The sequence below is a fragment of the Megalops cyprinoides genome, chromosome 11 (genome assembly GCF_013368585.1).
Source record: "Megalops cyprinoides isolate fMegCyp1 chromosome 11, fMegCyp1.pri, whole genome shotgun sequence".
Lineage (NCBI taxonomy): Eukaryota > Metazoa > Chordata > Actinopteri > Elopiformes > Megalopidae > Megalops > Megalops cyprinoides.
Window position 1 is genome coordinate 14,840,468 of NC_050593.1, and position 12,249 is coordinate 14,852,716.

General features: G+C 42.3%; 1 protein-coding gene across 1 annotated transcript in view; it reads left to right on the plus strand.

Moving 5' to 3' along the window:
- LOC118785713 (kinesin heavy chain) overlaps positions 1-9,130 on the plus strand; it is a 34,908-nt gene extending 25,778 nt beyond the window's left edge. Inside the window, exons 15-26 of the mRNA XM_036540593.1 lie at positions 579-725; positions 1,023-1,211; positions 1,638-1,755; positions 2,220-2,296; positions 2,941-3,050; positions 3,295-3,396; positions 4,011-4,071; positions 4,464-4,535; positions 5,561-5,665; positions 6,407-6,623; positions 6,955-7,062; positions 8,838-9,130. Coding sequence (XP_036396486.1) covers positions 579-725; positions 1,023-1,211; positions 1,638-1,755; positions 2,220-2,296; positions 2,941-3,050; positions 3,295-3,396; positions 4,011-4,071; positions 4,464-4,535; positions 5,561-5,665; positions 6,407-6,623; positions 6,955-7,061 — 1,305 coding nt within the window. The 3' untranslated portion in view covers position 7,062; positions 8,838-9,130. The remainder of the gene's footprint in view (positions 1-578; positions 726-1,022; positions 1,212-1,637; positions 1,756-2,219; positions 2,297-2,940; positions 3,051-3,294; positions 3,397-4,010; positions 4,072-4,463; positions 4,536-5,560; positions 5,666-6,406; positions 6,624-6,954; positions 7,063-8,837) is intronic.
- Positions 9,131-12,249: the final 3,119 nt, after the last annotated feature.

Genomic DNA, 12,249 nt, shown 5'->3' on the forward strand with positions numbered 1-12,249 from the left:
TGGGAGTAAGCTTGTGTTTACCACTTGGGGTGAGAAAGATGGAGAGGGGAAAGAACACGTTGCCTCGAAGGTGAGCTGTATTCAGAGTGCTGAGATGAGGAGGCCTTCATGTGCGCATCACTGCTGGACCAGGTCCAGGCAGTTAATCCGACATCACTGAGGGATTCTTGACTATGATTATATTAAGTGGATTTGGGCTAGCGCAAAACAAATACTCTCACAATTCATCACATACATAAGATAGAATGGATTACGCATTTTTCTTGGCTGAAGGTCAGAGGATTTGAAGGAGGAAACATTTCCTTTTGTCTTTGAAAAAATATGTGATCCAAATGTAGAAGGTTTCCATGTCAGCAGTCTGTAATCCTTCAATTGATTTCAGAAGCTGTTTTTTGGGCTTCACTCAACCAATGAAACAAGTTCTTGAAAAGCTGCTAAAGAACTATGGAGATGCTGAACTGTGATCCAAGACGGCCTATGTATCGCATGTAATACAGAGTCAAGGAGACTGACCTGAACCTGTGTTTGTGTTTGTGTGTGTGTGTATCTGTGTGTGTGTATGCCCTTGTGTTTAACAGACGACGCTGGTGATGGTGCAGCGAGAGCTGACCCAGCTGCAGGAGCTCAGTAACCACCAGAAGAAGAGGGCGGCTGAGATCCTGAATCTACTGCTGAAGGATCTCAGCGAGATCGGGGGCATCATCGGCACCAACGACATGAAGGCGGTGAGGCCCGCACACACCAACTGAATCAGGCGCACCTGTGTCAGGGCAAAAAAATCATCATGTGTCATTCACCGTAAAAAGATAGATGCACTCTGAAAGCAGAAAAACCTAGTTAACAGTAATTTTGCTTTAAACATTTTCTTCTCATTGTTATGTCATGCTTCCTTCCGGTAGCATCCTCTTCCACTCTGTGGATTTTAATGCCAATATAAGGCAACATTACCTGCTGTTGACAGTGCGTTCATACACTGCTGCTCTGTTGACCTGGCTTTGAGCAATGCCGTCTCTGGTCTGCAGATGACGGAGGCGAACGGCGTTATCGAGGAGGAGTTCACCATGGCGCGGCTCTACATCAGCAAGATGAAATCGGAGGTCAAGTCTCTGGTCAACCGCAGCAAGCAGCTAGAGACCGCGCAGGCGGACACCAGCCGTAAGATGCAAGCAAATGAGAAAGAGCTGGCCTCCTGTCAACTGCTCATCTCCCAGGTAACCATGGGGTATGGGGGTGGGGCTACAAGGGAAGGAAGGGGAGGGGAGGAGCAACTTTAAAAATATGTAGGATTCCTCTAAGGATCTAAATGACCAAAAGCTCATTTACCTAAATATTGTATACTCAACTAAATACCTCATTTATGATCATGTTCCTTGGGCTACAATCGATACAATCTAGTTAATTACCATGCATACCTGAACAGCATCATATTTGAAAAATCTCTAAAAATACAACAGCTTCATCATTGTGTTGTCTCTGCACTGCATCCTGCAGTGGTTGCCACTGTAGGCAGTTTCTTCGACAGGAAGAAAGCAGCATTCGCACTGTTAGACTCAGCCTCCTATGCCAATCGGACTGAAACCCAGTGTTCACAGTGCGTTCCCTAATATACAGTTATGTCTGTACTTCCTACCTGGCAGCACCAGGCCAAGATCAAGTCTCTGACGGACTACATGCAGAACATGGAGCAGAAGAAGAGGCAGCTGGAGGAGAGCCAGGATGCCCTGACAGAGGAGCTGGCCAAGCTGCACGCCCAGGGTGAGACCTTACACACAAGAGCCGCAAGGCAGCTAAGATGCTGTCCCTCCCCACATCCGTGATGCTCTGTGTTTTGGTCAGGATGAGTCAGCTGTATGAAGTTAATGAAATCATGCTGTGGGTTATAGAAAAATTTCCTTGCTGGATGCACTTGGTTGATCATACAAAATTACATTTATGTCCAGTGATCAAGAGCACAGACAAATTAGCAGCATGATCTCGAAGCTGCAGCTCCATCATATTACCTCCTGCTGTAGTTACCTGCTGTGAACAGACAAACAGACAATAAGTGTGTCTGCATATGAAACGGGACATAGATTGTAACATGCTGTTTACAGAATTTTAGAATGAAGCTGACTCAGCATTCCCTCGAAAAAAGTAGCTTTATGTTGATGTTGCTACAATGTTACTGAAATGTTTTAGGAATGTTATGAGTCAACTGGGTCCTGGATTTATTCCCACAGAGAAAATGCATGAGATGTCTGTAACGGACAAGGAGAAGGAGCGTATCAGTAGACTGGAGGATGCTGAGCAAATTAAGGTGAATCATGTTATCCACCAGGGGGCAGTGTGTGAACCACTGTAGAACAAATCTGTAGTTCAAACAGCTCACAAGGTAATGCACTTGTATCCTTGAGTTATGTACTTTACATACCAGCAACAGCAGCTACAGATTCTTTAAGATATAAAATTGTAAATATCGATTACTATCCTGAATAAGGATGTCTGCTTAGCAGAATTGTAATGCAATTAAAACAATGTACTAGGAAGTGAGGAGTGGTGTAATCTCATTTGTGGTTAATATAATTGTTCTGTCCATTGGTTATTCTCTTATCTTACAGTGAAGGAGGGGGTTCTATACCAGTTAATCCAATCAATTTACTCCCCGTTTGATTTATGATTGTAATAATTGTGGTTAATACATATATTGGAAATATTTTACACCTGAAATTTCTGCACAAGAATAGCGGCCATGTTATGGGTATCACTGAAACCAGACGTCATGGCACAGATGTCTAAAATTATTCAAAGAAACTTGTATATCATATTTTAAAATAAGCTATGTATAGTATTTTTTTGTAGCAGAACATATACAAAGCAAGTGCCTGATGTCAAAGTGTGAATTCAGATGGACTCAGACCTCCTCCTCTTGTGTAAGCACACTCTCCCCTGTGTCTCCTGCAGAAGACTCTGGAGGAGCAGATGGAAAGCCACAGAGAGGCCCACCAGAAGCAGCTGTCCCGTCTGAGAGACGAGATTGACGAGAAGCAAAGAATGCTGGATGAACTCAAGGAGTAAGAAAGCAAACTGCTCGAACCTCACAACTATTCAGTACCTCCCTTCAAATTTCCAAATCATGATGTGTCTAATCTGTTTCACGCTATTCCCCTAATGTGACCACATGAAATTTGTAATCTGTTTCATACCTTTACCCTAAAGCAGTCACACTCGGAGGTCTTAAACTACTTTAATACTTTTCCCCTAATGTGATTGCATACTAAGGTTTCCAGCCTGTTTCATCATGCTCTCTCCCTCCAGCCTGAACCAGGCCCTGCAGCTGGAACAGAAGAAGCTGATGTCCGACTATGACAAACTCAAGGCGGAGGAGCAGGAGAAGGACACAAAACTGCAGACACTCATGTAGGTGTCCCTTCCCAGAATCCCATGCTCTTTCCACCACCTTCTGCTCTCACTGAACATGAGGGAAGCAGACACAGTTCCAGACAGATGTGTACCAGTGTTTGTAGGCCAGTGTTTGAGGTATACTACCTTGTACTTCTGAAGTCCTTCATGATTCAATTAAACTTGTGATGCTTATAGTACATTCTGTGAACTGTCAAAAGGACAGTTTGGAGTCAGAAGTGTTTCAGAAGCACAAAGATCCTGGCCTGCATGTGTTCACCTTTGCAGTGGATATTACACAGGGGTTTTCAGAGTGGATGACGGAGAGAAGCGAGTCAGAGCTCTTATTGAGTTACTTTCACAGTGATTGCATTTGGGTTTACTGACGTAAATGGGTAATGGTGTTGCTACCCTGGTTATCACACAAGCTTCTCCTTAGTTGAATGAGCCTGTGGCCCGCATCCCTCTTATTTCTTTCTTGTATTGTAAGCCCAAATAACCTCTACCCTGTGCTGCAGCCTTCTGATAAAGCATAACAACAATAGCATAATAACAGGGGAGAAGACTGTACTGAATAACTGCTACTGTCTAGGAAAAAGAAACACACTTAGTTATCTGTTCTTCTGTCTCAGCATGATCAATGAGAAAAGAGAGCAGGCTAAGCAGGACCTCAAGGGCCTAGAAGAGACTGTGGTAAGCACTGCATCAGAGCTGCAAAGATTACCAGCATGCCTGCTGTTCTGATATACTCCACATAATGATGACTGTAGGGCAACATTTATTCCTTTGCAAATTAAAGCACTCCCACATGTCTGATTTTGGCTTTGACTGCATGACATATGTTTTTATTTTGTAGTAGAGTCGAGTGTTGCTGATATAGTCTTAATTTAAATATCAGTGACTGAAATACTCTAGTCTTAAACCAGAAGTGTGTTTTAGATCTCAGTCCCATATCAAACATAAATTATTTCTGAACCAGAATTCAGTTTCAAATGTTTTCAGGCTTTGTTACTACAGGCCACAAACACCACATTTAATTATTATTTTTTTTAAATTATTTCCACAACGTGTTTTGTCTTTAATAGGCCAGGGAGCTGCAGACGCTACACAACCTGCGCAAACTTTTTGTCCAGGACCTCACCACTCGTGTCAAGAAGGTACGTCAGCGCCGCCTCCTCCCACAGTGCTGTGTCCCACAACCTCTGGCAGTGCCTCCATGCCACTTTTCTGAGGTCCATTAGCTGTCTGTGGTGGACGGGTTTGTGCTGTAGTGATGAGTGATGGAGCATACACGGGCAAAGTGCAGCAGAGAGAAAACGCCATGACAAATTCACTGTAACTGGTGGCTATTGTGATAAATATGTGTCATTACCTGTTCGATGCTCAGTGTTTGTTTTGGCTGCTTAGAAAATAACTGAACTAAGCTATACCATGTGCTCCTGTTTGCTTGTTTCCCATGTTTTTTTTTCCATAGATTAGTACAGTATATGTACCTTCTTTTATTAAGGCCTGTGGTGTAGACAGTGTTTATCTGGCTGTGGGAGAGGAGCTTGAATGAGATTTTGTTTGTTTTGCTTGTTTGACTCCTAGGAGCCATTGTAAGTCCTGTGACCACAGGGATACATTACCTGTGTACAATATGTAGTTTATAATGCAGTTTATTTACCTTTTCAGTCTTAGATTCACATCAGTTATGGCCAGTAAGTTACAACTCTGCAGGGCAGAGAGCTTATCTTTATTTGAAAATGTGTTGAAGCTATTTTTGTTCAGGTTTGGGCTGTTCGTAAGGTCTCTGTCTTCCACATTTGAAGCTCACTGATTAAAACCTATACTTCTCATCTCCAGCTCAGGCATGGTGCATGTTGTACACTTCAGCCATGAAAGACTGAAATCAATGTTTATTACTTTTACTGTAGGTTCCTGATTGGATTCCATCAAACACTACCGTTATAATCACGTCTTTATTGCGGTTGACATATGAAATGTCCATTGTGTAGCTTAATTTTCCTGGATTGTGTGTGAGCCATCTCTGGTGTGCAACACTGCAGTGTCTCCAACGCTGAGCAGTGTGATGTCTCCAGTGGAGAGCGATGTGATGTCTCCAGTGGTGAGCGGTGTGATGTTGATAGTGTTGAGCGGTGTGAGGTCATGTGATGAGTGTAATATCTTGCTCTCTGTGCAGAGTGCTGAGCTGGACTGTGATGACGGAGGTGGCAGTGCTGCCCAGAAGCAGAAGATCTCCTTCCTTGAGAACAACCTGGAGCAGCTTACAAAGGTCCACAAGCAGGTATGGACACATCAGGATCTTTTTACTCTCATGAGTTGCTTATTGTTCCACTAACAAAAACTTACTGACAATGTGTTTGTAATGATTGGTTAGAATTTATCTTCCCTGTTTTTTCCACCAATGGTATTTTTATCACTGCACTGTCCAGATTTGGTCTTTTCAGGCTTTCATCAGATCACTCTTCAAAGCATTAATTCTGCAGATGTTGCATCACCTCTGTGACAAACTAAACAAGCAATTACGTGAGACAACTTCACTGATATGCGGGCAAATAAAATGGCAGGTTCAAAAGTTAGAGGGGAGGAGAGTGTTTGTACCTGCTGGGTTGAATGACCGCAAAGGTTAACTATTGTTCCATGAACCATCACTTAAATCCCCTGAAATACTTGAAGGAAGAAAAATGGAGAGGCCTGTAACTATTATTGTTATTATTATTATTATTATTATTATCATTAGTAGTAGTAGTAGTGGTGGTGGTGGTGGTAATAATATTACCGTTTTTGTTAAGAAGCTGGTGCATTTTCCCTGTAGTGGTGGAAAAGCCCTGCACGAGTTTCCATTCCTTAGTTGGTTGGTAAATAACAACAGGAAGCTGACAAAGCATCTCTAGCTAGAACTTCTGCCATGCTGTCCTATATATGTTGGTTTTGTATAAAATGATCTGACTGAAAAGTTGCTGTCCCCCTCATCACTTACACATAAAAAAGACTGTGGGTGACGTTTCTCCGTCTCTGCCCCCAGCTGGTGCGCGACAACGCGGACCTGCGCTGCGAGCTCCCGAAGCTGGAGAAGAGGCTGCGGGCCACGGCGGAGCGCGTCAAGGCCCTGGAGACGGCGCTGAAGGAGGCCAAGGAGAACGCCATGCGCGACCGCAAGCGCTACCAGCAGGAGGTGGACCGCATCAAAGAGGCCGTGCGCGCCAAGAACATGGCCAGGAGGGGGCACTCTGCCCAGATCGGTGAGGGAGTGGTGGCAGAGCTCTTTGGGGAAACCTCACAGCTTCAGCAGAGCCGTAAACAACAGGCCTAATGAAGCAGTTAAAACATTCTTACACTACGATTATTACAGCTGAAGTCAGCGAGAGCTTTTCACAAGCAATTTTTAGAGGCAGGTCCTAGACTGAGTTATAAATCTCGGTGTTCTAACTGATTGATATCGATCCAGCCCCATGACTGATACAGAGGCAGCAAAATATGAAATATAATTTGTAGTGAGAGCACTGCATTTTTTATATACAGTGTTATATGCATTTGTTATTCAATACAGAGGATGTTCTCTTCCCTCTGCAGCCAAGCCAATTCGACCAGGACATCACCCAGCATCCTCTCCTACGCCAGCTGCCGCCACCATTCGTGGGGGAGGAGGAGGGTCCGGCCACCACCACAACAGCAAGTAAAGTATGTGTAGCCCAGCAACTGTCAATCAGTCAGTCGATTAGCCAATCAGACGACCAACCCATGAATCAGACAACCAACCCAAGATTCATTTTCTTTATTACCTTGTAGCACTTCAGCTATATCAGATACAGATAGATACAGGATATTAGGTAGGTGACGGAAATAAAAAAAACAAGCTTTCCTTTTTGAAAGTCTAAACTTTAGATGCTCTGTAGATAGAAACCAGTGTGCAGCTGGTAAATAAAAAAATTAAATTATATTTATGTTTTCTCTCTTCCAGTACAGAAGAATTTCCAGAACAGGAAAATGCCACAAAGACTCCACAGAGTCATTCTCTATAAATACATCAGTTGAAATCAATCTAAAAAGGGAGATTAGTTTTTTTTTTTTTTTTTTTTTTACTGTAGCCTATCTGTGTACAAAGGACGAGTTTGAGTATTGATTCTGTATACTTCTGTCCAGACCTGTGGCAGTATGTTTCTGTGGCATGTGAAATGTATTAAATTGTGCTGAGTGAAGAAATTGACCGTGGTCAGCTTAGAAGATGATGTCTGACACAGCAACTGCTGGAGTTTGCCTGTCGGGTCTACTCTTTTCCACTGATTGACTCCGGGTCCAGAGCATTGCTGGGTCATGCTCTGATACAGATGCTGCTGTGTTAAACTCTTCTGTTGACACATTTTTTTTCCAGAGATGACAAAGACTCATTGTTTCCCTGTTGTAATAATCCTGAGCACTAGTTACACAAGCCAATATATGTTTCAGTGTGCTCCCTGTGTCTCATGTCAGATGTGAAACCAAAGTCCTGACTCACTTTTATCAAGAGAGAGCACACCATGCCCTTCATAAAATTGTGGTCATCAGTGTCCTGGCCAAATTGAGATTCCTGCCTGTTCCCAGCAGACTGTCTATACACACAGCCCCATTGCCATTCTCACTTTTCATATACTTATATACAAATAATGAACTTGCATTACTCTTATGATGTATTTCGTTTACCTCAGTTAAGCGTTACTGTGCAGTTCTCTTGTATAGATGTATAGTTGGTAGACTGGTATTTGGCCAGTCAGACTCAGGGATTCATCCTGTAGTTGTGGTATAAATGTAGTTTACTAAATACAGTTTGGTTAGTTTCACAGCTGATAATATTTAAAGATATGTACTAATTGTACCTTGCCTTTGTGATGTGCCTGCTATTTTCAACATGAAATTTCACTAACATTCACAAGGGGGCGACATATATCTGTAAAAGCACATTTACGTTATACTCTAGCATGATAGCACGGCAGAAACTTCAAGTTTTGAGCCCTGTATCTAAATGACACGATTTTCCACCTCTGCTTTTCGCATTTAAGCGCTGAAAAAGTGACATTTCTTGCTTGTTCATAAGATTCATATGAAAATCCTTTAGAGGGTTAGTATTTAAAATAAATCAACTAATTAGATTACAAATATCCATTTGTACTTAAATAGATACTTGGATATTCTTACCTCTGAAGCATATAACAATAGTTTAGAAAAAAGTGAAATGGCTAGAAAGAAATGATAAAAAATTGCTAGTTGCTAATGTAAGAGCAGGACCTTAAGGAAAATATCCAACTATGAGACATATCTGTGGATGCGTCTGTTCTCACAGGCTGAGTCTAGGCGACCGAGTGGTGTGTTTCAGTGTTGTGTGCTAATCAGTCACCTAATCTTAAAGGTGTCTGACCAGTGGGAATCTTTAGCTGACGTGCGTCTCTTATGCTCACGCATCTCATCTCTCTCTACTGCAGATGGAGCCCTTCTGCAGCGCATGTACAGACCACCTGCCCAGCGGATCACTCCCCTTGCCTGACACCCCACATTGCACCCATCCTACAGAGGCCCCCTGCTGGTCCTTAGGGGAGCTGCACCTCCACAGACTGATCTCACACTCCGCCGTCTCACAGGGGCATCCAGCATCCTCGCCAGCCTGCGGCACAGTCAATGTTGAAGGAAAAAAAGCAAGACTCCTCTCCTCACTTAGCCAGAGCTGTCTGCCTCTCTCTCTATGTCTATGTCTCTCTCTTGCTCTCTCTCTCTCTCTCTCTCTCTCTCTCTCTCTCTCTCTCTCTCTCTCTCTCTCTCCTCTCTCTCTCTATCTGTTCATTCATCATGCTTTAGCACAGATGGACTGATGAGCTATATAGTAACTGTAGCAAGATCAATATCATACATTGTGCATCTCTTGTGCAACAAAGGCTTGATTTTATTATTGGCAGAGTGACAGGCCAGTGGAGTAAGAAGAGGGTTTAACAGCAGTGACGTCACTTGCAGTGTACGAATACTGAAAAAAAAATCCCATCAATCTGGATCAGAAACTTACTGATTCTGTCCTATGTATATGAATAACATAACACTTCTCGCATTTGTGTTTTGTGTGAGACACACCATGGAGAATTTGGGTTGAGAGATACCAACACAGGAAACTGAGAAGTTAAATGACTGGGTTTAGTGGAAGGTGACAGCTATAGAGTGAATTATGCCATAACATTTACCATTGGTGACTTAGAGGGGAAGGAATTTCAAAGAAAGTATAAACAGATTAGAGACGCTTGCCCAACTCTGAAACCCAAAGGAACAATTTAGGGACAATAAAGCTCTGTTAAGTGCTGGGAAATTCCCCTATTATGGTATTATGGTTACCTTTTACTAAGACTATACCATCACAGCAACTTGACTAGGTCATAAAAGTCCCATGTCATTTTTCAAAACTGTAATATCAAATTATAATCTCTTACCTAAGTATCATTATCATTCTTCATTTAATGAAGACATCGTGCATTTATATGTGCAGCCCAGGGTATGATTGATGGATTGAATGTATTCAGGCATAATGTTTTGCATAAATGTGCTTTCACCTCACCTTATACAAGGCCAGTTACATTCCAGTCACTAGTGGTTTCTGTAAAGTGCTGGGCATGAAACAGTGAATAGACATGTGTACCCCACTAGCTGCCTCAGGTTAATCTTTTCCACTTTAAAGATATGTCAAATATATTTTGCATTGTGAGGGAGCTAGGTGAGGGAAATGGCTGCTTTGACAGGTTTAGCCAGACCTGTTAAATGGTTTGTAAATATTTTGATCTAGGTTTTTGGGCCATCATGTCTGTTTCCTGCAGATGGCAATAACGTGTTGGGCTTAAATGCTGTAGTGTCCCACAAAGCCTGAGGACAGGTGTTGAAATAACTTCAGGCAGTGTTCTCAATCAATAGGAAATTCTCAGGAACTGGAGTAAATATACATTAACTATAATAATTATGTAGCTTCATTTCAAAGCTTGAGTTCTATTTTACATTTTTCTTTCATATTTAGGACTAAGTTATTTCATAGTTATACTGAGTTATGAGTTGTGCTCATAATTTTATTTATCAGTAATTTGTTGCGTGTCTGGCCAAAATAAGACTACCTTACAGTTGAGGGTCTTTTGTAAGATGGTAGCTACTGCTTCATGAAATGAATCCAGGTTATCCTGACTGCAGAAAGGCTGATCAGCCAGTCAGTCCTTCTCTCAGTGATACAGCGGTAGATGTGTTCTATTCTTAAAGCAGTATCTATCTAAAAGGAATTTCTCTGTTGATCAGTGAATCCTGTGCATGGCCTTTGTGACTATCATCTGATTATGTTACCTTTTTTTACACTTCTATGCCCAGCAAAGACTATTGTGATTTTTGAACAAACAGCAGTGGTCTGTGATATGAACTGAAAGGTGTGAATTCAAGTATTTGGTGAAAGTTACTGTGGATATTTAGACATGTAGACCGCATCTAGTGTGTTTAGAGTGGGAGACATAATAATTTTATAAATATCAACTGACTTATAATAAGGAGGTGACCATTTTCCACCAGTTAGCGATGGTTATTTCCCTCATATCAAAGTGTTTGTTTCTGTGAAACCAGGACTGACTTCCAATTTCCCAACTCACTGTAGGCCTCTAGCTTATCTTGTGACCCCAATGCCTTATCCCTAAATTTACAGAAGCCCAAATACACCGTGGGAGTTGTTACTGTCTACGTGTGTGTGCAGCTAAACTGTTATTCATGGCACAAAATATGAGGCGAATTCCCTGCATATTTTCCATGAGATAAGTGCCCGTCACAGGCCTTAAGCCCAGACCTCAGCACATGAGAAAGGCTAGGAAGTAATCATGGGGCTGTGTTTTGCTTTGCCTTGTCTGTCATTCATTAAGTTGACCGTTCATTCCAGCAGTGGTAATTGGTGGTAATGGCTGCAGAGTAGCTGTTTCCTCAATCACAACTGCTTCCTGTAGGGTTTTTTCACTCTTTGTTCTTCTGTGGGAAGTCACAGCTGTGTGCCCGCGACGACGTTATACTCACATGCCATGTGTGTGAATGACTGTCTGTATTCTGCACTAACCAATCATGAATGTTGGCTGAGATTTTTTTTACATTAAGCCATTCCTCTCTAAAATATCCTGAAGTAAATGGACATAATATTACATATGCTGTGTACCTTTCTCAAGTAAGTGTCCATCTTATAAAATTGAAACCTGGGGCTTGTTTTCTTTCTCAGTCCTCAATATCAACCATCCAAAGACTGAATCAGAGGAGATACTCACACACTTGTCTCTCTCAAATAGTGTCATAAGGTATTTCCTGATGTTGTAATATATTTATTTGTTTAGTTGGTCATCTGCGTGCTTGTGTTTTGCAGATATATCATGGCCATACATCTGTAAAAAAGAAAAAAAAAAAAAAAAAGCTTTTTTCACAGGATGCAGGAACACGCCAAATAAAGAGTTAAACTACCCTGAGGAGAAGGGGCTGGACTGAGAGGTGAATGAGGCTGCAGGGCTTCACAGCTGGGAGTAATATTCGACCCATGGATGGCTCGCGGTCCTTAATATCCACGCTGTTCAGTAAACGGTTGGACTAATGCTGATGATGACTGCATGGTGTACAATTCCTTTTAAAATGTCGACATTCAACTAAATAAAGTCAAACTCAACTTTACAAGCTGGTGCTCGGTCTGGGTCTTCAGCTGCGTTTTGAGGGTTTCTACAGGCAGCACGGGGTTGTACACTACTCACATCACTGAGTACTGAGAGTTGATTTCTTTTCAGCCTGAGATACAGATGGGTAATACCACCCCCCCCCCCCCCCCCCCCCCCCCCCCCCTACTGTACTTGCATGCCCAAAACAAGT